General features: G+C 40.2%; 1 protein-coding gene across 2 annotated transcripts in view; it reads left to right on the forward strand.

Moving 5' to 3' along the window:
- fibcd1b (fibrinogen C domain containing 1b) overlaps positions 1 to 27,035 on the forward strand; it is a 108,343-nt gene that overhangs the window by 16,724 nt on the left and 64,584 nt on the right. Inside the window, exons 2-4 of one of the 2 annotated variants that reach the window (XM_079364224.1) lie at positions 12,532 to 12,615; positions 17,798 to 18,277; positions 26,862 to 27,021. In XM_079364224.1, coding sequence (XP_079220350.1) covers positions 12,532 to 12,615; positions 17,798 to 18,277; positions 26,862 to 27,021 — 724 coding nt within the window. The remainder of the gene's footprint in view (positions 1 to 12,531; positions 12,616 to 17,797; positions 18,278 to 26,861; positions 27,022 to 27,035) is intronic. The other variant, XM_079364225.1, reaches the window with a different exon arrangement.

Here is a 27,035-nt window from a genome sequence, read left to right on the forward strand (position 1 = left end):
GCCCTCCTTTTCAATAATATATTGAATGAAATGGATTTAAGTTTTCAATCAAAACACTAAGCTTCTTGACTCGACTTTTTAGCTGAACAGAAGAAAAAAGGAAATGACTATTCTCACCACCAAGCCTTTCATTAAGAGTCCAGTCGTTTTTACTCATCACTGTAGCAGCCTCCCAGGAGGTATTCAGCAAACTGCTTTACTTCCGATAAAGCCATGTTCCCACTAGTACTCTGGGAAAAGCTGAAACAAGGGGAAAAGTGGCGGATCCACATAGTGGCCCATTTATTCTGTCACTTATGCCCACGTGAGAAAAGTCATTTTGAGGGATATCTGTCAGAACTTTAAATCTTTCGATATCACTGTTAATTAATTGGAAGTTTTTTATCCGAATAATAAAAAGTAAAACTGCTGTGTTGCTGACTTTTTGTTTCTCCTTAAAAACTTAGTACTTAATTATTTTCAGTGTAGACACATGGTGCAATCTGCATCAAAACATCCTTAAATCACCCGCGGCAATCTCTATTTAGATTGAGTCTTGCCCTTTGACGGTAGATTTGGAATAAAACATTCAGAGATCCCCAGGGAACCATGAAACGTGACAGCTAAACCAGTTTTTAAAACACTCACGATACCCGAGGCATATTACTGTGAGCTGTCAGGCTGCATGAAATGCACAGTGGCACTGCTTTTCTCTGATCAAATTTGTCACATCATGCTAGGCGGGGATCACGGGGTGGAAGGACCCCCAACACATTTTGGAAAAAGCCTGGATGTGTTCAGACAAGCCACTTATGTTTAAACACCAATTAAGCTTCATGCAGTACTTAAATGTGTGCTCTATTAGATTGTCACCCATCACTATTAGGAGACTCTCAGAGCCCTGTGGTATTGGGCGAAAATAATTACATTCCTTCCGCGTCATAATTACAGCCTTGAAAGAGTCTCTTTCGAACACTAACAAAGCAAGCCCTTACTCTTTCTCCATCTCCCTGTTTGTGTCTCCCGAAGCTCTGTGGTTCTCATCTCTCGTCTGTCTCGTCTCTTGAAACACTAATGAAGTGTTTTAATCTTGTAACTCCAAAGGAAGCAGACGGCTGCATTAGTTTAAATTTCAAAAAAGAACCCTTTATGTTTACTACTACAACTTTCTTTTGCTTTTTGACTCACTGAGATTGGTTTGTGATGGTTTGTGCATGTGTGCGTGTATTGTGTCATGACCGATTCTTTAGTTTGGATTCTAAAGTTAGCTCTCTCATTCCGGTTAAATCATACCTTTTACTGTGTAACTGTTGTGAAATATAAATCAAAAACTTAAAAAGAGCAATGGAAAAAAAGAGATGATAGTTAAGTACTTTTTTCAATGATGGGGCTGGAAGCAACAATGTAGAGAGAAGAGAAAGATTGTGAACAGCGAACATGCCCTGGATATAGTGTCTGAAAAGGAAGCACTGGCAAAGCTAATGGAAACAATCCTTTTTTTTTAATCAGGCTACTGATAGCATGAAGATGTCAGTTGTTTAAAAGTAATAGATCTGTAAGTTAGTTCAGTTTCTAAAAGGCTAAACACGGGGTTTAAGCCAGTCTTTTTAACAGTTACTTGATATTTGTGAGTAGATTTAGTAAAATGACACAGTAGCTACATTCAACAGAAACTTTCCTTGTTAGTTTTCTGTTGTTACAGTTAAAAAGTGACATGAGTGAGTATGACTTCACATAGCATTTAATAATTTACAGAAATTGGCTGTAGTTACAACATTATCAAGCATTAATGTGTTTGTTTCGGTAGACATAAAATCCACCTAACTCACACCTTACGACATATTGGAATGAGAAACCTGTCTTTAAAGGGAGTCTAACTATTATATAGTTTGAGTTAAAAGGCATATTGAACAGCTTATCTGTTACTTCCAGAACACTTGATATTTAGCACTTTAGCTAGCTCTGATGTCCTTAAGTATTGATTTGTATGAGATTCACTGACATTTTTCTGCTCTGATATTGACCATTCAGTCATTCAGCCATTCAGATTCAGACAATGGACAGAAGCCTATCTTTCAGGAAAAAACTTACATAATCTTTTCTGATTTCCCCACATTCATACAGTATGTTAAGCTGTCAGTTCTTTCTTAAAAGGACAAAAGAGCATTGTACTTTGTACTTCTGAACAACTTAGAGTGAATTAACTTTGACTGTTATGGCTTTTCAGTATGTGCTTAATTATATCTCCCAATATGTAGAATTACAGAACAGGAGAGTTATCAGTATTTTTGTTAGAAGTATTGAACTGGCGCATGATTGCAAGACAATGTAACCACATTTGATTACAATGCATTAACTAGTGCTAAGAAAAGTAAAACTAGAGTAAAAAGTTTTTTGGCCACCCCAAAATCCTATTTGCCTCCAGAGGTGGAACTTCCTCTATTAAGGCTGTGTTGCAACAGGAAGTTCATAGTTTTTCAATGTACATTTGTTTATTTGCAATTTCTAAAATACTTAAAATTGTTCATTTGGACATACATATTGTTTCCATTTTGAGTCCTTAAAGAATGACAGAAGGGGTAAATAAATACTCTTCATTTGTCATGTGCACACAAACTTTAGGCCACATAAGTCAGTCCTGTGAGGCCACTACAGTTGCAAAATTCTTGACATGCCCCTAAGTAAAAGGTATTTAGCAAATTTATTTTCTGCAGTTGGACAAGTGTTTTATGCATAATGCCGTAATTATTATTATTTTTTTTTTACTTAATCTTAAATCATTTTGAGGAAAAGCTTTGACTACACCTCTCATCTGGCTTTTCTTTTCATAATTCCAAAACTAAACATTGACTCACTCAAGAATTGACACCATCTCATTTTCAACAAGTTACACCATTTCATAAACATCTCGATATTGTGGACCTGCCTCTTGAAAATGTAGCGATCAAGCCGCCACATGCTGCATCAAGAGCCCCTTCACAGCATGCACATACCCCAGTCCTGCTGTATCTCCTGCCTGCACTCTTGACCAAGTGTTATTTTGAACAGAAAGCAGAATGCTTCCATTATAGTGAAAGCCCTATTGAGTAAATTGCTTTTGTATTTACAAGTACTAGTAGAGGCACTACACTGTTGGTATGCATGCTGCTTTTTTGTAAGTGCTGGTTTGACTGCAGTCAGAAACAATGCAGTCAAATTCACTTTAAAGGGCAAACAAGTCATCAGAGGATAAAGGAACAAAAACAGCTTCTCTTTTACCTTAATGAACAGAACCTTGTTAGTCCATGTTTGAACTGATTACTTTTTCATGTCTCTAGTTTCAGTTTCTATTTCATGCTCCGTCTTTCTCAGTATACAAAGCATAGAGAAGTGAGACATTGCACTTGACAGGTTAAGGGAACTGCTGTGTTTGTTTTTGATACCACAACTTTGGATCTATGATAGAAAAGTTGAGTTCATATAGACAGCCCGACCTTACAAGACCAAAACCTACTGCGGCACAAACTCCCCTCAGGGATAGAGCGAACACGCAGCACTTACCACCCGATAGCACTCAACAAACACATCCTTTAGTCACGCAGTGCCACACGCACACACACACACACACACACACACACACACACTTGTGAAAATCCTTGCAGCTTTTCACTGAAATGAAGTAAGGCACATGCACGCATGCACACACACACACACACACAGCAATATTGATAAACAGTGTGTAAAGGAGCAAACAGCACATTTGTCTTGAACCATCAACGTCAAAATGAGATCTCTTTCTCAAGGTCAAGCTTTTGAGATGTAGGGTTTCCCCTTCGTGCAAACATAGTCACAGGTGAAGACATCCTCAAAGAGATAATTAAGATAGAGACAGACGGATGCAGACACACACACACACACACACACACACACACACAAAACTAAGGCCCGCCTGATGTGCCATATGAGATACATCCATAAGTCATACTGCAAGCTAGCTGTAGCATGAAGTGTAGACACCAGTATCCATAACAGACATGAATTATTTATGAGTGGCTGTATGGTTTACTCATGCCGATGTATGCAAATGTATACATTAAAAAGACAGGCAGCACTTCATGTGCCAGTTAAGAGGAAGTGTCTGCCTTCTTATCACACCGCTATTAAAATAGCAAGGCTGCGGGGAGAAGATCCATCATGTCTTTTAATGGCATGACTTAGCGTGTGTCTGTGTGGGGAAAAGGTGTGTGACTGTAACGTTGTGTCTAGGTACTGTATGTGTGCTTGCCCGATCGTGCTTGTGCACTTAGCTTTGCTTGCAACTGCAATCAGGACTGTAAGTGGCCCGCAATTTCCAAAAGACAAATTGAAGTGGGGACTGAGAAGGAGGTAGAAAGAGATGTGAAAGCCTGTGAAGTTAAAATGGGAGGCATCCATGATGAACATCATTTTGATTGTTCCTGACAATGCAGAGGGAATAGAATCATAATTACCTCCTTGCAGTTTGCCATAAGAATGAGATACCTGTGTGTGTGTGTGTGTGGGTGTGTGTGTGTGTGTGTGTGTGTGTGTGTGTGTGTGTGTGTGTTGAGGCTGCAACAGACAAGGTAATCTTCTGTTTTTTATAAAAAGACTCACATTGCAATAATAATGTTTTTACTACCACAGAAGTGCAGCTTGTGCATTTCTAAACGTTGCGTTGTACATGTGATGCGTCATGAGTCTTTTGGCATTTTTTTCCAGTTAGAATCAAATCCTCCTAACTTGGCTTGTACCTAGCACATGAAAGTTTAATTTTGAATCGAGGCAAGTCAAGTTGGTACGGCGGATATCAAATTCAATACCTCCCCACAACAGTAACAGTCACTGACTTTGCCAAATCCCTCTGACTCTGCTGTGAACACAGGGTGAAAACAAAAAGAAAAAAAGGGGAAAAAAGAGGAAAATATTCTCAGGACAGTTAATTCAGAGAGAGATCCTCAGATGATCACAGAAATGTTTTCACTTGATGTTCATCACAATATGTTGATGATGATGCTTCCAAGTTAAAGAGTTATCTGGATAGGTAGGATACCAAATGAAACAAAGAGTTCACTTGTAACATCTGAATTTAGATTATAAACATGATTTTAATTTGTCTTTGAGAAATTGATTTGGTTGTTGTTTAAATGAACTAAAACAGATAAGAAACAGAATAAATTGTTTGATGTGAATTAGGAGGATGCCTTATCAAAACAAGACTGTAGTGCAAAGCTCCCCCTTTACGCTTTCACAGTACATTGACTGTTACAACAAAATAATATAGGTGCCACAGTGTGTGATATAGCATTGCTTTAAGGCATTGTAGTAGCATGAAAGGAAGCATGTCAAAAAACCAACAGCATTGGCTTCACATAGTTAAACACACTGGTGCCGTATAAAGAATGGACAGTGAAGAATGTTGCCTCAAGTGAAGACAAAAGATTTAGTGCTCCCCTTCTTGACTGGCTGCAACAAAGTTTGCAAACTTCACCGCCTCCATGTCGGATGAGACATGGGTTTAACCACAATTCAAAATACGTGTCAGATATTTCTTTCTAAACCCCATTCGTCAGGATAGTTTCTTTTTTATTATTACTCAAAATTGGTATGATAGCATGATTGACTGCTCTGTTGACAATTGTGGCTCCTGCACTGTGTACAGTGGATAAGCAGATTACTGGAAAAAATGAAACAAACACTCACTCAAGAGTCCTCGTCCTTCCACATTCTTGGGTTTCCGACACAATAACCTATTCTGCAGTGGACTTTGCTGACCTGAAGGGTTCTTTGCTGTTTCATTGTTAAGGCACATGTGTGTTCTATTTAGCCCAAGACATCAATACTGCTTCTCTTCCAGCTGATCCTCACTGCAGAGACTCTGGCTCCAGATGTGCAATATGTCAGTGCCCATCACAAGGGCATTTTGGCTTCAACTTTAAACAGCAGGGTGAAGTTGAGGCACGTTGTCCATATTTATATACAGTGTACGATTGAGACACACACGCAGCACTGTTCTGCCCCAAATGTCCCGATGTTTGCCAAATTTGCCACTTTTTAAACCTCTGTCCCTACCTTCGATTCCTGTTCAGCATTGGAACGCTATTGACTATGTGGCTCTGAAACATTTACATTAATGACAAGGTGAAGCATAAGGGTCTCATTCTGAACAGGCAAGGTATGGCAGGGTTGGGAGATCAGCCCATTTATGCTAGCTTCCTTCAGTTTATTCACATCGTTTTTGATAAGAGCAAAATAATTATCTGCAGAAATCTCCTGCTCATAAAACAATCATTAAACAGATGAAGAAGGAAAAAAAAAACACACAGTGACAATTTTTTTATCTAAGATCCCCATCAACAAAGGAAGTGCTGGAAGCCAGGCTAGATTTAGCATTAGCTCAGCTTGTCCTCAGTAGCTAGATTTGTTTTAAGTTTTGGATTCCTTCTGTGTTCTCTGAGAGATGTAACGTGGGCAGCATAACCCACAGAAGCTATTCCCATCAGAAAGCAATAAATGAGTAATTAAAAATCATAAAAGAAGAAGTAAAAATCTGTTTCTCTATGTATGCTCTATGACAGGCACATGATGTCGAGTGAGGGGGCTCCTTCTTGAGCTGCTGCCATTTAAGCAGTATAATTGATGTAGTGCTTACGTATTTTATGAACTGTTTGCTCAGCTTTAGAGGGCAGAGTTCCATTCAGCAGTCCACACTTTTCTTCCACAGGGTTTCCTTTTGTTTTTATCCTTTTTTTTATCTTTTACTGTCTATCTCAGAAAACATACACTTCATCTGCAGCTCAAACAATGGTTTGCAGTGGGAGGGATGTACAGCCTCAAACTGTTGACTTAACTATTTTGTTCCTGTTTCTGCTGTGTGATTGGCTGTGATCTATTCATAGAGTAAAAAAATGTCCAAAGGTCATTATCAGTAATAATAGGGTGGCAGGACTAGTTCCTAGGGAAAGGGAATGAAAGAAAATGAAACAATTGCTAGAAATAAGTACATGGGCTTATTAAATGTCTACATATTAGGAGCCGTGTCATATTCAGGCTCTAATGAATGTACATCAGAAAGGTAGGCATAAGAAAGGACAGTATCAGATCATCCGTGTCCAGAGAAAAGAGAGGTAACAATATATGCCATAACACCCGTGCAAAATTGAAAGGCCTCTTTCAATCTTCGCGTTTCACTTCACGCTCACAAAGCAGCCATCCTGACCTCACAGTGATTGTGTGCTTTATAACAGCCGCTGCGGTGACACGTTTCTGCATTCCAGTGTGTGTGTGTGTGCGTGCGCCTCGGGGACGGCGGGTGACATGCTCACTCCTCGTGTGTGAGGCCGATTGCGGAGCGGGAGCGCCAAGGACAAGCAGTGGAGGGTAGAACGGGTGATTTGTCTCTCAGGATTGAACTCATCTCCCCGGTCTCCCGCAGGCCTCTTGTCCCTCCTCTCTCTCTCTCTCGTTCTCTGTGCTGTCTTGTTTTGAAGGTGAAGAGCATTTCTCTCTGTGTTTGCGTATATTCGCTTTAACTGATGCAGTTGATCAAGGACATGGCTTCCTTCAGAGAGAGATTAATATATCCACATGTTACACAAAATGGCTTATGAATATAGTGATATATCTGGCTTTGATCTTCATGTTTTGAAAAACACTTTACTAATTACTATAAATTGTTACGATGAGTTCACTTAATGCATTCCTCTCTAATAAAGATCTCTTTTTGATTATTTTCTGTTGGCCGGAATATTTTATCAAACCGCAAAATAAGGAATTTCTAAGCAGATTCAATTAATCCATCAGGAAAGGCGGGGGGGACTTAAAATTGCATTTATAAAACCACTCATGGCCAAGTCTTCCCTACCTGTTACCCCAGGTTAGCTAAAGGCAGCTGAACAGTACATTTTCTATAACAGAAAAAAGTAAATAATGTATTGTGCACACAAGGCATGAAAAATAGACCTGTGAGATGACTCATATCACCTCACGCTCTAAGTACTGCCACCAAATCACAGCATTGTCCCTCTTGGTTCCCTGTGTAACCATTATTTATGAGCCACTGGCCAAGTAATCCAAGAAAAATGTGTCCAGCAGTGTCATCCGCCATCAGCTGCACGGGGACTACTTCCTTTGATGTCTGTAAAAGCTGCCATACCCATCACATTCACAATGGCACTGTGTGTCCTCTAAAATACTCAGAGCCGAATCTCTGTAGCCTGCAGAACACAATATAGACACTGGCAAGATAAACACCTCTCTCATCATATTCTGCTGCCCATGAGACACACTTCTGCCAGTGATCTTTGAGTTACATTCGGGCGTTTTACAAGGAGCTCATGTTGTTATAACCTGCTTTTTATTTATTTTATTTTATTTCTTTTTTTTAATATGTGTAAATAGTCGTTTAATGTGAACAATTCTTTGTCACATAAAAGCAGAATTTTTATTGGAAGCAGTTTGCGTTCCATTTTTTTGTAGTCTGACTAATAACAACTATTTATGTTTGAGCAGGCTTTGGTTGCCTCATCAAGACCAAAAGAAGCAAAAGCACTGGTCAATATGCAAAATCAGGGACAGATTTTTAATTTTTTTTATTCATTATTATCTCAGTTTGTTTTTAAAGCTGGTGATTGAGTGACAGTTCTTCATAGCGTCTGGCAAAGCGTTCCACTGAGTCGATGCTTTTCACACGTTGACACAACACATTTACCATAGTCGAGAAACTCGGAAAAAGGCTTTGCGGCTGGTTGCTTTCCTTTTTAAAGTTTTCTCAACTTTTCTCTTTTTTTTACAGTTCCATCATATTATGGTAAATGACAGATAAAATAAAAGTGAGGAATTGAAACATAAAAACTGCAAAGCCAGTGTTCAAAGCAATCATCCACCAATGTCATCAAACCACCCAGACATGTAGCTTTATAACTCCAATGTGGTTTTGATTACATACTGAAACTGAACTTAACATTTCGGTACACAAACTCTTGAAAGATTAATGACTGAAGGAGCACGACAAGAACCAAAGGCTGAAGACTGAATTGTACAGTTTCACAAGAAACTTGACTACAGTTGTGCTCAATAAGTAGACAAAGCAACTAGACTTCACTTTCGCAAGTGCCGATAAACATGTAAACATGAAATAAGTGGCTTTGTGCAATATCATGCTGAGCCAAAAACCACGAGACTTGATGTGTTATTGTTTATAATTTGCAGGCAGGAATCTCCATTATCTCCAGTCACTAAGCTGTTCATTGATCAATTTATTCATTCATTCATTCACAGTTATTCTAACTCTTCCCTGACTCTTAGACAGCAGAGCAAGTCTTAGAGATGACAAACGAAACAAGATAAGCTTGTATGTGCAACACTGACAAATTGTGCCATTTCCCAGACTTAAGCAACTATGACAGACTATTCTTTTCTCAGGTTCCTGCACCCTCTTTCCCTGCCTTTTTTTTTGGGTCTATATTCCATTCAAGTTCCTCTCATTTAGCCGGTTGCAAGTCCTGTTAAATGATCAGTAAGCCCACAAGTGAATATATGCAAAGCCTCTTCCATTCCATCGGCTTAGAGAGCAGAAGGTTTAAACACACCTTGCTAAAGTCCCCGTCACACACAAACACAGGCACACACGTAAAGGTTTTTTTTGTTGTTGCTGTTTTTTTTTTTTATCAAAGAAAGCAAATGCATTTCAAAAACAACACATATCCAAACAAACATGTTCTTAAATAGGGCTGGGATTCTTGCATGCACCGTCTTGGCTCATGCAAACACAGGGATACACTTGTTAAAAATGAAGGCACGTACACACTCTCTCACACCCAGGATGAGTCTGAGCCCTTCCTGTCTTCTAAGACGTGCCTCATCAGATAGGATTCCATGTGTAAGGTCCAACCAATAAAAAATCCCAAATATTCTATTAAGTGTAAATCCTCTCTGCTGTTGGAGTCAGATTAGGAGTAGACAAACAGTGCCAAGCAGTCATGCCTGCACCAGGATCACTGCCAACAAGAAGTCCCACATATACTGGCATGTCAGCACAGCTGCATGTGGACATGTTTGTGTGTTGAGGCAGTAAAGAACCCCAATGTGAGCATTAGCAGGCAGTGGGATTGAAAAACTGAAGCTCTGATACGTGCTGTTCAGGGTAATGGGATGACTGTTTCAGGGATCTAAGTGGGCTGCAGCTGTTTGTTACACACAACCTGTGTTCTGTGTGTGTGTTCATGGGTCAGTGTGCTTCTTTTTTCTTTTTTTTTGGATTTATATCTCCTGGCATGTCTTTGTGGGTGCAGAAAACCACCTGTGACTGTGTTTTTATTTTGCATACAAAGTTGCACCAATTTACTTTCTATTGTCAGTCTGTTTAGCTGCCTCACTGTGGACTCTGTGTTTATTTAGTAATGGTAGCTCTGTAGCTCCTCTGTGTACTGCCAGCACAGACAGCTGCAATGTTTTAGGCAGAACAGACATAGATTTCTATCGCTGACCCTAAGGCTGCTTATTAGAATTCCGCACACCTCTCTCTGATCTCCCTCCACCACCCCCCTCCGTACTTTTTCCCCTGCTACCTTCTTTATTCCTCCGCTCTTGCTGTCTACACATTGAGCGAGAATGCTTAGAGCAAAAGGGTGAACTATTGGTCAGCCATCATAACAAGGAGTGTGTGAGCTGCATACGCGGCATTTCTCTGACAACTGACACAAAGACAAGCCCGGCCACAAGTTACATGGACGTACACACAGTTACGCACAGTGTGTCTGCAGAATATGTACACGTACCGCATACTGTTGATATTAGAATTGAATGAGAAGGCTGCAGTCTGAGAGGTGTTGCACAAACCTGCTCAAATTAGAGAGGATTATCACTGAACTAGACTGCTGTAAGGGGCTTTTAAACATTTTAAAATCTCTAGTAGCTTGTGCTCCTAAGCATCGTTTTAAATAAAAACAGAGGTAAAAAGAAAGTGAATCTTGAATTCAAATGAACATTTTGTCCATCCATTTTGTTTTTCTCGCGTTAAAAAAGTAAATTCAAAGGCAGGCTCTGCAGTCAAGATGGCAAAATAAATGTAGAATATGAAGTTAGACTTTAAATTACAACAGTTAAGTAAGCAATAGTTGATTTACAACATAAGGATAAACTATCTAAATGAAACGACGATGTAGGCTAGTAGGCTAGCAGTGAAGTTAGCAATAATAGGAACATTTATTTTGGTAGAATGAAACTTTTGCAATTGTTTGACTGAGGAAGACGCAGTGTGTTAAAACAATAGTCCTTTGCACCTTTATTGAATTTGCGAGGGGATCGTTGTACCCTAGTTTTTTTCTTTGGATCATATCTTGAAGAAGGTATGTTAGGTAGATTTGTACAAGAATTGTTAATGTGGTTAATCGGCCAAATAATCATTGTGGTTATGATCAGGCAGAAAAAGTACTCGGTCAGTATTGGATGAAAATATCATATTTCAGGTTCTTACAGAACGTTTTGGCAGTTGTAAACCACCGTGTTAGTTTTGTAACTCAGGTATGTTACAAATTAAAAGTCTAATTTATGAGCAGACTGTTGTGCTTTTCCTACCATGCCACCTGACAACACATCAAAACCAAAGCGGGACAGTATTCAGAAATGACACTGCAGGGTATTCATGTGTCATATTTCTAAACCACTGAACAGGTAGCTTTATCTGACAACTTACGAGTGGGAGAGGGAGTGAGGACTGAATGCTTTGATTCTGTCATGCACATTCACACATTAAGACGCTTTGGCACAATGGAGAAGACAACTCAAAATGCATCATTTGTGTGTGCTTACATGCCCACATGTGTGCTTTATCATTGGTGTTATCGTCTCAGGCTAATTGAGCAATACCACCATGGGAGCAGCAGTGTTTAAAGTTGTGCACTCCTGGAGCTGTTAGAAAGCCCCCACTCTCATAATTACTCTGCTTTTATCCAAGCAGCTGCAGCGAGAACGACTCCCGGACCAATTCACATTGGAGCTCAAAGACGCACATACAGTATATACTGGAGCATAATATGTACAGAAATTGAAAGCACCCACACAAATGCTTTCCTCTACACACATGCTGTACCAACGTGCATACAAATACATGCTCTTTTGCATTGTTTTCAATCGAAGATGGAGGACTCTGTGTACTGGGGATCTTACAAAGACATCTCTGAGAAGATACATTGAGCTTGTCATAAATTATTGAATTCAGTGATGTCTTTGAGATGCACAAATGCCCGTTCAGATCTGTCTATGTCATAAATGACTTTCGTGCGTAGGTGGTTGTGGTTTATCAGTGCCAGCTCCATTCAGCTCCTAAGAATGTGATTAAATATTATGAGGGTTTGCCTTTCAAAACGTGCTCAACCCAGTTCTTTGATTTTTTTCACGTATTTAAACAAACATCCAAAACCCTTTTGTGTCTCTGTGGATATTTGTGCATGCATGCATACTAGCGTGTTTGTGCCCATGTGCTTGCATGCTTGATTGCACATGTGACTTGAACAAACGCCAACACTGGTGGCCCTGTCTGTTTGTCCCATGCAGACCTTCTGTGAGTGTGTGCCCAGCTCCTCCCAGCTCAAACATCGCTGGTCAGACTCAGAAACTGCCAGGGAGACCCCGGCCAAGGTAAGGCCCTGTCACCACAATGTATCAAACACACACCGTAGGAAACTAGGCATACATATAAATCATTTTGTTGTTAGTACAACGATTTCAACATTAGTATAAGGTACATACTATAGTTATTAATATGCCACTTAATAAAAAAAAAAAAAAAAGTAATTTTAACAGTCTTAAAAGATTGCGTCATCAACCTGAACAATTTTCGGAATTTTTAAAATAATTGTTTGTCCTTCCTAATCCATAAATCTGCAAATAAGTATTTTCACCATTGGATTATTCACATTTTTGGCAACTACAAAAAAGTAAATGGGCATACACATTTTGCCCGCATGGCTTCATCTGATTTGTGATAGGCTACAAGACAAAGCACAGGTGTTTTTAAACAGTGTGCAGCTGTACTCAATCCAGTTTCCATATATGGTCATGTCACCATGCCGGACGACAAATATCAAACATTACATTTCACACTGTGAAGTTCATACATACCAACACATCCTTCAAAGAAGATGCTTCAAGGATCTGTTGGTATTTATAAAAACAACATATTTATAAGATATGTTTGAGTATTTAATTAAATAAAAATAAAAAGTAATTCAACTTTATTGTGTGGTGAATCTTCTTATTTACTCTTAAGAGGATGTTTCATGCCATCATCTGCTCTGAGATATGAGGACTGACTGGGCTGCGAATCCAAATTTGACTCCTGCTTATCATCTTTTGCTGATGTCCCTCCACCATCGAACAGATTTAACCTGACACGCTCTAAATGAGAATGCATTTTCCCTGGAAAACCTGTCTGTTTATTGCAGGTTAGTAAGTGTACCAGCAAACTCTAAACAGGATAAAAGTGGATAAATGCATTGCCAAAAAGCAGTGTCCTGTCAACAGAATTGCTTTTATGCATCATTTAGATTTACTATGTCCTCTCCACAACCTCCCTTGCAGTCAAAAATAAAGGCATGAACAGTGATTTCTCACCTACTGAGGGGATTAGATTTCTTTGCCGATGATTTTCATCCCAATCCGCTTTCTCACTGCTTTGGTGATGGCAGCGCAGAAGATTATTGCATATTACACATTACATTTTGCCACAAGCAGCAGCAATGGCACAACCTCAGCTCAAGCACCCAAATGCATGAGAACTAGACGGGATTAGACCCCTGCAGATTCATTGAACTGAGCTGAGTGTTCATGACTCGTGATGAAAAGGAAGCTTGATTGCGTGGCAGAATTTTGGGCTCAAGCTACGCACTTGACAGAGATGGGGGGGGGAATGTTATGCAAGCTGAAGGAGAATTACACATTTGAAGAAAGAATAAAAATGTTTTCCTTTTCTCTGTCTTTCTCTGCATTCGAATAAGCGTCTTCCTATGTAGACATGAGTATCATCTGCATATACGCACATGCAGTCTATTTGTATTGGCGTTTGAGAAGGACAGAAAGAAGTAGAAAGTAGAAAAGTGCTTGCGAGATTCCTGCTGGTTAACTGCTTATCTAATGAGCAGACAAAGCTTTCTGCCCAAGTCTGCCAATGCTTCCGCGTGGGAGGACAACATCAAATTAATAGAGAGGAATTCTTTCTCTTAGCGTCTCCTTTTCTATCCATCAATCAGAATTCCCTGATCGTCCTCTTGAAACCCATGGTTTGGCATGAGTAGAGACAGGAGAGGATGTAAGAGTTGGCCACTAATTACAGAGTGGGCTCCTGCTGCGAGATTGAGAGACTCATTTAAAAAGAAAAAAACTGTGTTAAGAGGTTGCTCGCAGCTAATTCTCAGTGCATTTAAAAGGATGGTTTATTCACTGGGGACATGAAGAAGGTTGCTCTTGTCTTTGATTTTTATGACCATCGAAAGAAAAGTCTGCAGCAGAGAAACCACTGTTTCTTACTTGCTGAGTTTTTCCTCCTTCACTGTCGTCTGTCTCACTACAAGGCAGCCTGAGCCTCTTCTGCTCATCTAAACTACACATTTAATGAATGTAAGTTAGTTTAATATGACATTTTTCCACACTTTTTGATATTTCAGTTTAACCCATTTCCTAACTGTTAACATGTAGGTGATAGACTTTATTTTACCTAAACTGAAGCCACTCAATAGTGAATGTTCATATTATTTTGGTTTCCCTTTCTGGATGCTGTTATGTTGTTATTCTGTTTCTACTGTTCACAGATATGAGAGGGTGACAGCAGTGTGTGCATTTGTTTTGGAATAACCTGCAGCGATTGAGGCAATGTCATTAGCTGTGGTAGCATAACAAGCCAGTAGGCAAAAACCTCCCTATTAATTCAAACTTTCTCTGGTTCATGGAGGCTGACTGGCATTGGGTTAGTGTCCTATTATCACACCACACGGAGACACAATGTCAGCAGCCCTTGTATACACTGGGGCTTTTGCCTCATTGGAGTACCCTCTGTGTGAAGTATTGGCCCACTAAGTTAAATTCTATTCAGTGCTTGAAAGGGCATGCACAACAAGCAAATTGAGAATGTTCATGTGGTTGAACTTCTCTGTTTTAGAGATCCACTTTTTGGGGGGAAATGTCAAGATGAGAAAAACACTGACTTAAGACTTTTAGGTTTCATGACCACCCTACACAAAAACAAAAGAGATGACAAGAGCATTGCCAGCGAAACACCATTGGAAAGTTGCCTGCAACAGTAAAATGTCACTTGCTGTATGGTTGGCATTAATCAGAAAAAAAAGTTAACAGCTTGAGGTTTTAAAGGTCAACATCCTGGGACATCATTATGTGCCTGCAATGTTATATTTGCTGAAAGTTTCATTACCAACCTGCTTGCTCCTGTAAGTGAATTTTTCAGTGTGCAAATGTCTGTCAGCTCTTCTTGTGTCACACTGTCAGCATAACCTGGGCCATCGTATATCTCCTCCACGTTAAGTTAACAATCAGTATGCTAGCAATGAATATTTAGTGCTGTGCCCATGATGGCCTCATCTCATGTCTTGGCCCGCTGGCTATGGAGCGCAGTGAAACTGTTCTAATGTTACTACGCAGCCATTCTGCAGTATGAGGCCATTATACACATTATATGCTGCACAGACACACACACACACACACACGCCCAGCCACACAGTAACAATCACTCAGCTAGACCTGCACTTAAACAGGGAAATACAAAGGGAGGGAAATACACACAAAAACTGTTTGACATGCATAGAGACACTTCTTAGTGCAGTCAGAGTCTACATGTTGAGTTAGAGCAAGAAGACAAAAATTGTTCAGTGCAGCAATACTTCCCTGAAGCTCTTTTCTGTGATGCTGTATTTGGCTGAGAAAAAAAAACATCAGGAAGTGTGAAGGTTCTAACTTTTATTTTTTCATGTGCAATATGTGCATCTGCTTGCCTGTCTGTTGCAAGTTTGTTTTTGTCAAAAAGAACTGTGTGCACGCTATGCATGCATGTGCACACTCACTCACAAATTTAAGAGGCATTTGTAAATGTTGTTTATAGTTGTCTGCATGCAGTATGTGTTTGGTGTGTGTGTGTGCGGCTTCTGGCCCTATAGCACAAATAGAGCCGAGGGGCAGAAGAAGTCAGTTCTTCTGCCAGCAGTGTTCAACAAAACAGTATCCACAGTAAAGTTGGCTATCGCAGAAAACTGCAATGCATCCATTTAATTATTCAAAAATCAGCGCATAGTTTTCATGGCTGTGGCCCTTACTGTATAGGCAATGGCAAACAGACTCATACAACAAATAAATGTATGCAAACCTCCTTAGAAACCTGTGGCAAAATGATTTTAAATGAAATGATTTACTTTTGTGCATTTTCCTATCCACAAAGTCCATGTTTGCATTACTGTAATCGCAGCTATTATCGCTTATGTTTGTGACGCATGGCTGTGTAGACATACAATACGGACTTAATAGGCCAAGTAAGCATTTAACTTACTGGCAGCAGGCCCCATATGTGTTCAACCATGTGGAATCTGAATGATGCCGGGGGGCTTCAAATGGCACCCAAATGAGAAAACTATCCTCAGGCTCCGTATGAAGTCCTTTCATGTGCATTTCCTTGGGCTCATGATTGGACCACAGAGAGACCAACTCTAAGTTTGCTTATGATTGGGACCACCATTGGGTCCTGTTGCCAATGTTGACCAGTCATCCATAGATACCACATTTTATTCCCCTTCAGGATAAGTTGTCAAAAGGTTACAGCTTTATTTTATCACTGCTACCCACGGGCTGAGGGTAAACACTGAGGATGGGGCTATTTCCTGGACAACACAATTGATTTCCTTCACATTGAAGAAATCGTAAACCTCCCTCGTAAAAGCAGACCATTAGCTGTCTGTGAGAGTTCTTCACTGTGCTCATACAGCCAATTTACATATTAATGAGCCCACACTTCCACACACATTTGCACATACAAACACACCTGCCCACATATTCTCAGAGAGAGAGGACGTCCTTCAGTGCAGATAAAAAAATATCAGTGAAGGATTGGTTGTTGATTCCTTTCGGAGGAAGATATGGGGGAGCTCAGTATTGTTAATCATGCATAGGTGGGCAATTTTGCTCTCTTTTTCCCATTACTGAATCTCTTGACCTGAGTTCAAAACTGGAGCCTGGTCATAAAGGGCTTTCACAAAGCTATTTATAGTCCTGTCAATGGAGACTTTTTTGATGGTTGCATTAGTGGTATGGAAGCCTTTTTCCTGTAAGAAGGTTATATTTCTGTTCATTTGTATTTCAACCTATTTCCTGTATGAACCACTTAAGCGTTTCTTTCTTTTCCAGGATCAAACTTTTTCAGTTTCTTATGCTCTCATAGTCCCATAATTTGAAAATCAGATCACTGGTGCCTTGACCATGAGTTTTCACCAAGTGTCTCAAGCTTCCATTCACCCTTTACTCCACCAAAACTTAGTGTTTGGATAGAAAAAAAGTTATTTTGCTTTTCTTGAAGACTGGCAGTTGAAAGAATCTACATTATGTTGCATCATAAATCATTCACAACTACATTTCAGCAGATGGGAATGTGGTTATATCTCTGAGTAAAGAGCATCTGGCATTCAAAAAAAAGATCCCTGGTGATGGATGAAAACCATTCCTCTTCGAACAAAGTTGTAATTTTTAGATTTCTAGCAACTGTGATACTAACTGCTACTTTTACTCTCTTTCCATCTCATCTCCCTCCCTTTCTTTTTTCCCTCCACAGAGGATGAGCTGCAGCTACCTGCTTTGCACCATTCTGCTTTTCGTTGCTGTATTGCTCGCCGTCACTGTAACCGGCACCATCCTTTTCATGAATCACTACCAGGCCCCGCCCATGTCCGACGGCCTACCCCACATCTCCACTAATCAGGATGAAGCAAATGCCTTGGTCACTGTGGAGAGAGGCGATGGCTCTCGTATCAACATCTTCATAGACCCCAACTGCCCCGACTACAACAATAACTTTTTACGCCTGGAGGGAGGGCAGACATCGCTGCTGCACTCGCTCAACGACCACGACTCTGACCTGAAGTCAGTAAAAGGTCAGGACCGGGCTCTTCTCGTCAGTCTGGCTGAGGAGGTGGCCAAACTGTCCGCCCACGCGGGGCAGCTGAAGATGGACTATGAGTCCTTAAGGAGGGGACAGGGCAGCCTGGGGCAAGACCTGAACACGCTACAGACTGAACAGGGACGCCTCATACAGGTGAGACTCACACTCACATGCAACCATGCACAAATCCTAGCTCATCCAGCTCAGGGAACAGATGACACCACTCATTTGACAGAGGCAAATAATGAAAAATATTATAGAAAAAATATGACAAATTTCAAACTTTTTGCTATCTAGCCGTGGTTGCCAAAACTGTGTTTCGAAGAATAAGTAATGTTGTAGCATGCAATAGATAATACATTTTAAATCAGTGTCATAAAAATACTACTGCCTAGCTTGGTTTAGTACTTGCATACAACACCACAAATGAAACATCATTGAAACATATGGGTTGGTATTTTTCTAATGCAAAATGGACTGAATTTGAAGTAGGTGTAGCACACATAACTTTCATGAATGATTCTCTATTGATCGTGAAACTGTGTCTTGTTACAAATGTGCAGATCTCCTTTGCATTACAACGTATCTTTAAAGGAAGACAATGCAGCAGCGTCAGTTTGATGTGTTTAACTATACACTGCGACTCTGATTGGTTGAGTCAAAGCAGAAAAACTTAATCCAGTATGCACAAAGTCGTGACTTTAAGTACTCCACATCAGTGCTCAAGGACTGGATTGTGAAACACCTATCAATACCTATTGACTGTGATGCACGACAGCTCATTATACGTAGGGGTTTGCCGTCGCTTGTTCTTATTCAGTCACTTCCTCTCCTTGTCTGCGCAATCAAAACAACATCATTCACTAATCCAATGCCAACTAGACCATATTAAGTTCTCTTTACACTCTACAAGCCCTGTAATGGCTTCATAACAGCACAGCTACGGCTCATGTTCCTCTGAGCGTTGTAGCGTTTGAAGATGAGGTTGCAGGGGGAAGAATGGCCATCATGATTCTAGAAACAGAACAACTTGCACATTAAATCAAAACGATAACATAATTTCCCCTGGATTTGTAAGGCAGACATAACATTGGATGAAAAAATGATTCGACTCGCTTTGGTATGCACTGTCCACATTGATTTATTGACAATGCATTTCCTCAATGTGCGTTGAAATTTTTCACACTACATGCTCTTTTAATTTAAGCCCATCAGGCTCAGTCTCTCTGTTCTGTAGTAAATAGATTTCATAGCTGCCAGCCACAAAGCTCCAACAACTGAATGCTTTCTGTTTCTGCCAATCCTTTCTCAAAGACAGACCTCTTTAGCTCAGGTTCAAAATTGTTTAGAAATCACTCACTGGATTGGCCTACTCTTTCTCTGCTGGCTAAGAAACAGTGGGTGCTGATTGGTGGCACATTGGCGGCGTGAAGGAGGCCGGTTCCTTTACTGCTGTTAATGTGGTGTATAGGTGGCACAGAGCAGTGGGCACTGAGGCTAAGTGGAGCAGGGGCTGGCACTCCAGACACTCCAGTTGATTGATTTCCTCTTTGAAGACAGGGCATGTGGTGTGCACATCCGCTGTTTCTGCGTGACACTATGGTGTGACTGTGTGATCTATGGGCCACCTGTGGCCAGGACTTCTGATTTATTCGATGACACAGAGCTGACTGTGCCAGTGTTAGTAATGGCTCAGTGTGCACCGCAGCCCCCCTGAAGAACAGTTTCACCCTTCTATATAAAAAGAAACCTTTCAAATGCCCCTGAGGAGATAAGCTGGGGAACCTGATTGCAGTAGGTTTAGGACCAATGTGTTTTGATTCTTCACAGTTTATGCTCTCAACTTCAAATAGAAAGGTACACCAAATGGAACCCATTTGTGTGCAAATAGATCGTATTGATAAAAAGGCCAGTATATTAAAGAAATATAACAATACATTTAGCTGATGGTTAGGCTTCAGAGTGATGGACAAGTGGGACACGTTTGCTCGAATTCAGAACTCAGAACAGGTAGTATTACTTTGATTTCCCATTTACTATATTTGCTTGTTTAGAATCCCAAAACACAGCAGTATTGATCAAGCAGTCACATTTGGTTTTCTGTCAGTCCATCTTACCAAAGGTTTTCAGTACAGAACACACAATTTCAAACATTCATCTGTTAATATGGGAGAATGCTGTTTCTGTAAACATTAGGTCCCTAAAGTGTAAGTTTAACATTTTTGCATTGTGTTGTCATATTTCAAGTGACTTCGGTGCTCTTATATTACAGTGGTTAAAGTGCTTAATTTTTGCCTTAATAGGTGTTCTTTGTTGGCTGCATGGTGGTATTCTGGATAGCACTGTTGTCTCACAGCGAGAGGGTTAACTGTTTGAATCCCTGACAGGACAAGGTTCCTTCAGTGTAGCGTTGGCATGTTGTCAGCAGGGTTCCCGTGGGTCCAAAGATATGCCTGTTAGGACTCTAAATTACCCGTGAATGTGAGTGTAAATGGTTGTTTGACTCTATATGTCCCCGTGAATGATACATCATCTGTCTAGGGTGTCACTTGACTGTTGTCTGGCCCCCTGTGACATAAAATGAGATAGGTGGTAAATATGGCTCATGGAGGGATGACCATGTCCTATAGCATTTTTCTTCCTCCAGTTTTTCAGTGGTCCAAGATTAGAACACTGGGGGAGTCCACAAGGCTTCTTAGCATTAGATTCATAAACACCATACGCAATATCTTGCAGTTAGTCCTTATTATTGTGAACCACAACTTATCAAGTAGTCAGAGGTCTACATTTGCAAAAAACAGGAATCCTTTAAATGGCACTCAAAGTTGACAAATTAGATAAGATTCAGGAAGACAACAGATTTTGATTTTTTTTTTTAAAGTTGAAAATGAATCCAATATAATTGATGAGGACACATGAATGAAATCTAAGCAAAATTAAAGCAAAATTGTCACCACAATATCAAAAACAGCTTAACTATGCTTTGTTTTACCATCAAATCTCGTAAAGTACTCTCATAACAGTCTCATCAGTGTCTCTTTGCGTGATCTGTCCACTTATCTTTTTTATTATTACGAGTGCAAACTGCTGTTAGTGATATGAATAGCATTAAAAGTTGGTAAATAATGTTTGGCCAGCAGTGGCAGCGGTGTACAGAGGCAATGGCAACTATGTTTTATGCCTACCAGCTGGATTGAGAGTGGAGGTGTTCTGACCTGATCTCATCCAGCCCTTCAGCGTAGAGAAACAAGTGGAAAGACAAGATTTTCCATAGCATCAGTCCATCTGAGATTAAATGTAGTATACATAATCATCCAACTTGGCATTCAGTTTCCCACAATGTCTGAAGGCAAGAAGAGTGCAAGGAGAAAGGTTGCAAGGAAGAGCATGACTCACTGATTTCCATGAACTGCAGGTCACAATTTGAACCAAAGAATGTGCCTGTAGAATATTAATGAATTGGACAAGTGACACCCACAGTCTCTGCTAAGGATCTACAGGAACCTCTGCTGTTCTGGAGTAAGGAGCAGTATTGCCTCAAGATGTTCGCTGTGGTCGACACAGTCCTTTGAGGACTTGAAAAAGACAAATTCACAGAGTGCTTGTTGCAGCAATTCAGCCCTGGGTGTGATACAAATAACTTCAAAACCGCCAAGTGAAAGAATAATGATAAGAGTCACATTAAATATGGAAAACTAATTCAATTAAGGAAATGTGTATATCTTCAAAGGTACAGCAATTCAAAGGAATGAAGAATATCAGTGTTTTTGAGGCTTCAAACGACTGATAATAGGACGCTGAAGAACAATGCAAATGCAAATATAATGAATACCACATTTAAAGGGGATACAGACTTAAAAATAGACTTAGTCTGTTATCTGCTAATTACAGAAGACACAATGAAAGAGGACTTTTTTGTGTACAACATGAACAATTTATTTTTTAAAGATTGCTAATGAGTCACTCTCCAATAAATGGAGGAAATATATGATGTACTGCATGTTTGGTGCTGTATAATGTATTGCAAAACAAGTTATGTAAAAAGTTTGGCAGTAAATCGGAAGTATGAGGAAAGTTGACAAATGGCCATGAGGTGCACACGAACATTAAAGGGCCATCCGGCTGCTTAATTCCATTAGTCATGATTTAATTGCACAGCTGCATCAGCCAGCTGCAGGAAACCACACATGAACAAAATGAACATTTCGATTGAGAATCGGAGACTCTGTGTATGATATGAGTCAGGGTTGCTCTGAAAAACATTCTGTCCATCATCTTTTATTCAGTGTTTTTCTGCTTCAGACGCCTCTTATACACAGTATATACGGTTGTTTAATCATAGGGATACAGTAGGTTAAGGGATTATTAAAGCTTTTTGTACAGTGAATTAGGTCAACTGTTTATTGATTGTCATCTTTTAGTACTGGGGGAACATATTTTTTGTCATAGAAGAATATGTAAATTCTTTATGCTGTTGGTCCAGATTAGTATTTTACCTTCTTTGATGCCAAATGTTTGTTTTTTCATTTTTAAAAAAAGCGTCCTTCTGCTGCATTCAGAAAAACACAGAAAACAATTATACCCCACCACGAATGCTCCTGAGGGGGAGAAAGAGAAGGTGGTGGAGTCAGATGAAAATGTGCATCTGCATCACAGCTGTCAAAACATGAAAGAAAGCCGAGGAGTTCTCTTAAACGCAGGATGTGGGAACATGGAGCAGAGAGGTGGCTGGGAGCTACACGGCTGGCAACGAACAACACAGAAACTAAAGCCGAGGTTAACAGTCAGGTCGACTATACCCTGTGGACATCTTGTGCTGATATTAACATCATGATTTATTTTTTCAAACCAAGCATCTGGCACAATTCATTTCTCTCTTCGTTACCCTTTTTTTAAATCTCTGGGCAAGGCAAGTTTTTTTCATCGTCTACACAGTGTTCAGCGATGATGCCTCACAGAGTGGAGGTTCCTGGATTGAATCCCCTCTCTGTGTGGAGTTTGCATGTTCTCCCTGTGCGGTGAAGGGTTCACATGCTCGTTACTGTAGGTCAATCTTAATGTCCCATTGTTGTTAATATGAGTGTAGCTGTTTGTCTGCCTAGTTCAGCCCTGTGATTAACTGGCGAACAGTCTCTCGCCCAATGACAACTGGGATCGGCTCCTGCCCCCCTCAAGACCTCTGCAAAGCTGTGATGTGCCAAATCTTGTTAAAACATACTGTATATACAGATCATCAATTCCAGAGCACAAGATGACATATTTCATTGTCTTGTCCAATAGCAGAACCCCCAAGATAGTTAATGTATATTTACAAGACAGATTACATTTTCTTGTAATGGATAAATTGTTTATGGAAACCTTCCAGCACTAACTGAGTCGTTTTTAATATCCAGTATTACTCTAACACCCCTTCTACAACTTTCACAGTGAAGTACAATCTAATTCCGAAGAGAGAAAAATAACATTTAACATGTTTACAGGACCTCGTTATACTGATTAGCTCTGTTCCAGCAAAGTAAGATCATGTTTGAAGTTTTCCTCCTTACGTTTCAAACCAACTGCTTACTTTTGAGTTTTCATGTGAAGTTCTGAAAAAGTACAAATGTGCCTCAGGGTTTGAATTACTTTCATCTTGTAACGGGTGACACTGGTCAAGGGAGAAAAAAAAAAAAAAAAAAAACGACACAGAGAGGCCTTTTGGTTGCTCTTCTCACTACTCTCTTTTCCTTCCTTTGGGCTTCACTTGGCTGGACAGCCGCCGTCTGTGAGGGGAAGATGTCGCATTAAGCAGATGGCAGAAGCAAATGACTTTTTTTTCTCCCTTTTTTTTTAACATTCTAGTTCCAGTCTAGCAACTTTTCTTTGCCCTGATCTGTGACATTTTTTCCACGCAGGGAATATGTCTTTGCCTTATGGAACATCTTATCAAGGCCAACAAAATGACATTTGTTGTGGATTCAATCAAAATGAGTCAATCTTCATATAAACACCTCTCGGTTTCAACACCTCAAATTAGCGAGCGAAGTCAGTGGCCTTCAGCTTCGAAGTTTGAAGATGAAGATGCCCATCTAGTGTCAGTTTAGGACAAGCAGCACTCTGCAGTCAAGTTGATATCAACAGCAATGCAACACCATGTCCCATCTGTTCACGTACAGGGGGGCTGGCTGTTTCTGTTTTTTTTTTTTTAAATCAATCTTTTTAAACAGTCTGGTTTTATGACATCAGTCATCACCAATCTGACGTTCAACCACAATTACAAAAACAAGAATTCATACTGAAGGAACATCTTTCTTTGAATTGTTTATCAAACCTGTTTGGTGAGTCTTCCCAATGAGAACACCCAGATTAGTTTGTGGTTGAAGCTCCACTCACAGAACAAGTCTCCTTGTGTTAAGTGCCGTGGTGTGACTGATTTGGTGAGCCAATAGAGAGGCTGTCTAATGAGAGCTAATTATATCATGATCCTAATTAGTGTGTCAGTCAAGGCTCAAAATTAAGACTGCAGACACTCCTCTGCCTTTGTCTTTCCCATTAAGCACACACAAACAAACAAACAAACAAACAAACAGCCTACCCCTCAATGAAATTACAACTCTGAAAGTCGTGTTAAAATTGCACACAAAGAATTAAATTACCGTCTTTAACTAAATAAATAAAGAATAGTTCCCTTCTTGAATAACACTCTGACAAATGTGGTTTCCAGTTTGACGTGCATGGGTGTGTGTGTGGTTTTCTTTGTTCTTGAATGTTGCCTTGTGTGTAAATGTGTTGTTTATGTCCATGTGTGTGGGTTAAAGCCCCAGTGCCTGTGTAATATGATTGCACTGCAGCTTGCTGTACCCCAGAGGTGTGTTGCATACTTATTGAGGCCAGGATATGGCCACCAGGGTTTCTGTCTAATGCAGTTTTACCACCTGAATATAGCTGCAGAGCTACCTTTGATAGAAGACTCTGAACCTGGTATATATGACTTTGAGCACAGTGGGTTAGGTGTGTGAGTGTGTGTGTGTGTGTGTGTGTGTGTGTGTGTGTGTGTGTGTGTGTGTGTGTGTGTGTGTGTGTGTGTGTGTGTGTGTGTGTGTGTGTGTGTGTGTGTGTGTTGTGTTAGCCTGCAATTCTGTCGGGGAAGATGAAAGAACTGGAATGAGAGAGGTTGGAATATTCGTCATCACTGCAAATGTGCAGTGTGTGTAAACATATGGGGACCTGACACCTGGCTGTGCATAGGTGTAAGCCATCTAAAGGGCATCTTGGGAGAATAACCTCTGCAATGAGCAGGGTTGCGAGAAAGGGAGTGACCACAGCAGATCAGAAAGGTTACCCTGCTCTCTGCCAGTCCAGGCGCTCACATTCATCACCAGCTTTCCCACTGGGCTTATTGTGTTTCACAGCCCTTACCAGGGTGCATTATGGGATAGGGTACCATGTGGTGCCTTTGCTACAGAGAGTGGTCTTTGCCCCTGTGTGCTTGTAAAGATCCCTAAAGGACTCAGCTGTACCTGTACTTATAAACTTTATGTTGTAGCCAATTATCCTTCATAATGAAGTATCCTATAGAAAAAAAATGAAAACGATTTTCAGTTTGCATTTTCTTTATATACTTTTTGTCTCCTTCAACAATTATCCAGAGTCATGCTATTGAGGATTCTGTGCAAAGTGTCCTTTGTGGTGTGTTCAAGGAGGCCCTGACATCTGAGTTGACTGCTGAGTTGCACTGAAACCACAAACTGGAAAACTTGGAATTAAAACCAGCAGACATTTATTTGGAAAAGATGTAGTGGATGTGGTCAGTTATTATGATTACTTATCATATTAAATAATGTCAGAGTGTGGATCATCCTTGAACACTTTTAAGGGCAGAGCATACTCCTCTAAAGCTGTTGCATTACTATACTTGTAATGTAATGTCACTGTGACAAAATCCATATAGAAAACATGAATTCACATGACAGAAAATCCAGGTTGAGCACTTAACTATCTTTCTTGTAGTGTTAGCTATTTTTTTTTAACTGCAAATGATTCTTGACATGTGCTTGAGATTTGCGTCTGCCTTTGAATCGTTGGCATGTGTATTAAAGCCGAGTTCTTGCATTGCATTTGTTTGTCCTCTGCATACATGTTTTCCTTTTTGTGGACCAAACACAACTGGGCTGTGGCTCAGTTGGTAAAATCGGATGCCGATTAGCTCCTGCTGCTTCGTTGGCGGTGTGTGCATGTGTATGAATGGGATTAATTGCATCTGTTGGTCACTTTAAATAGCTACCTCTGCAATCAGTGTGTGCATGGGTGTAAATGGTGAGGTGTGTCGTACAGTACAAAGTGCTTTGAGTAGTCGAGACTTTTGAAGCACAACACAAGCTCAAGTACATTTACAATTTACCCTAACTCAAATTCCAAGCTGAAAGGCTCACATTACTTAGACAGAAACTACTACATAGAAAAATATTTGATTTCTGTGATAAAATCTATGACACAAATACGGACAAATGTGTTTTTTGATCATCAAATACTGTCATATTCTACTCAGAGTTTTATTTTGCATGATTTGTGTTTTATGTGTATAATTCAATCAATCATTTTTATTATTTTTTAATGTATTGATTTATAGTAACACAAATTGATAAAAGGAGACTATCGCCTATCTGGGCAGGTGTTAAATATCTTTGTGCAGAAATACTGAAGTTTTGGTTAATTTGCGTTTGCGCAATTTTTTTCCCCTTCTGTGTTTGTTTTGTAGCTGCTGTCCGACAGCCAGATCAACATGGTGAAGGTAGTGAACTCTGTGAGTGATGCCCTGAATGCCATGCAGAAGGAGAATGTTGGCCTAAAGGCGCGGGTCAAGGCCGACCTGCAGAGGGCGCCGGTCAGAGGGGCTCGTCTCAAGGGCTGCTCCAACGGTAAGACTAAAGAG

The sequence above is a fragment of the Symphodus melops genome, assembly GCF_947650265.1.
Source record: "Symphodus melops genome assembly, chromosome: 16".
NCBI classification, from domain to species: Eukaryota; Metazoa; Chordata; class Actinopteri; order Labriformes; family Labridae; genus Symphodus; species Symphodus melops.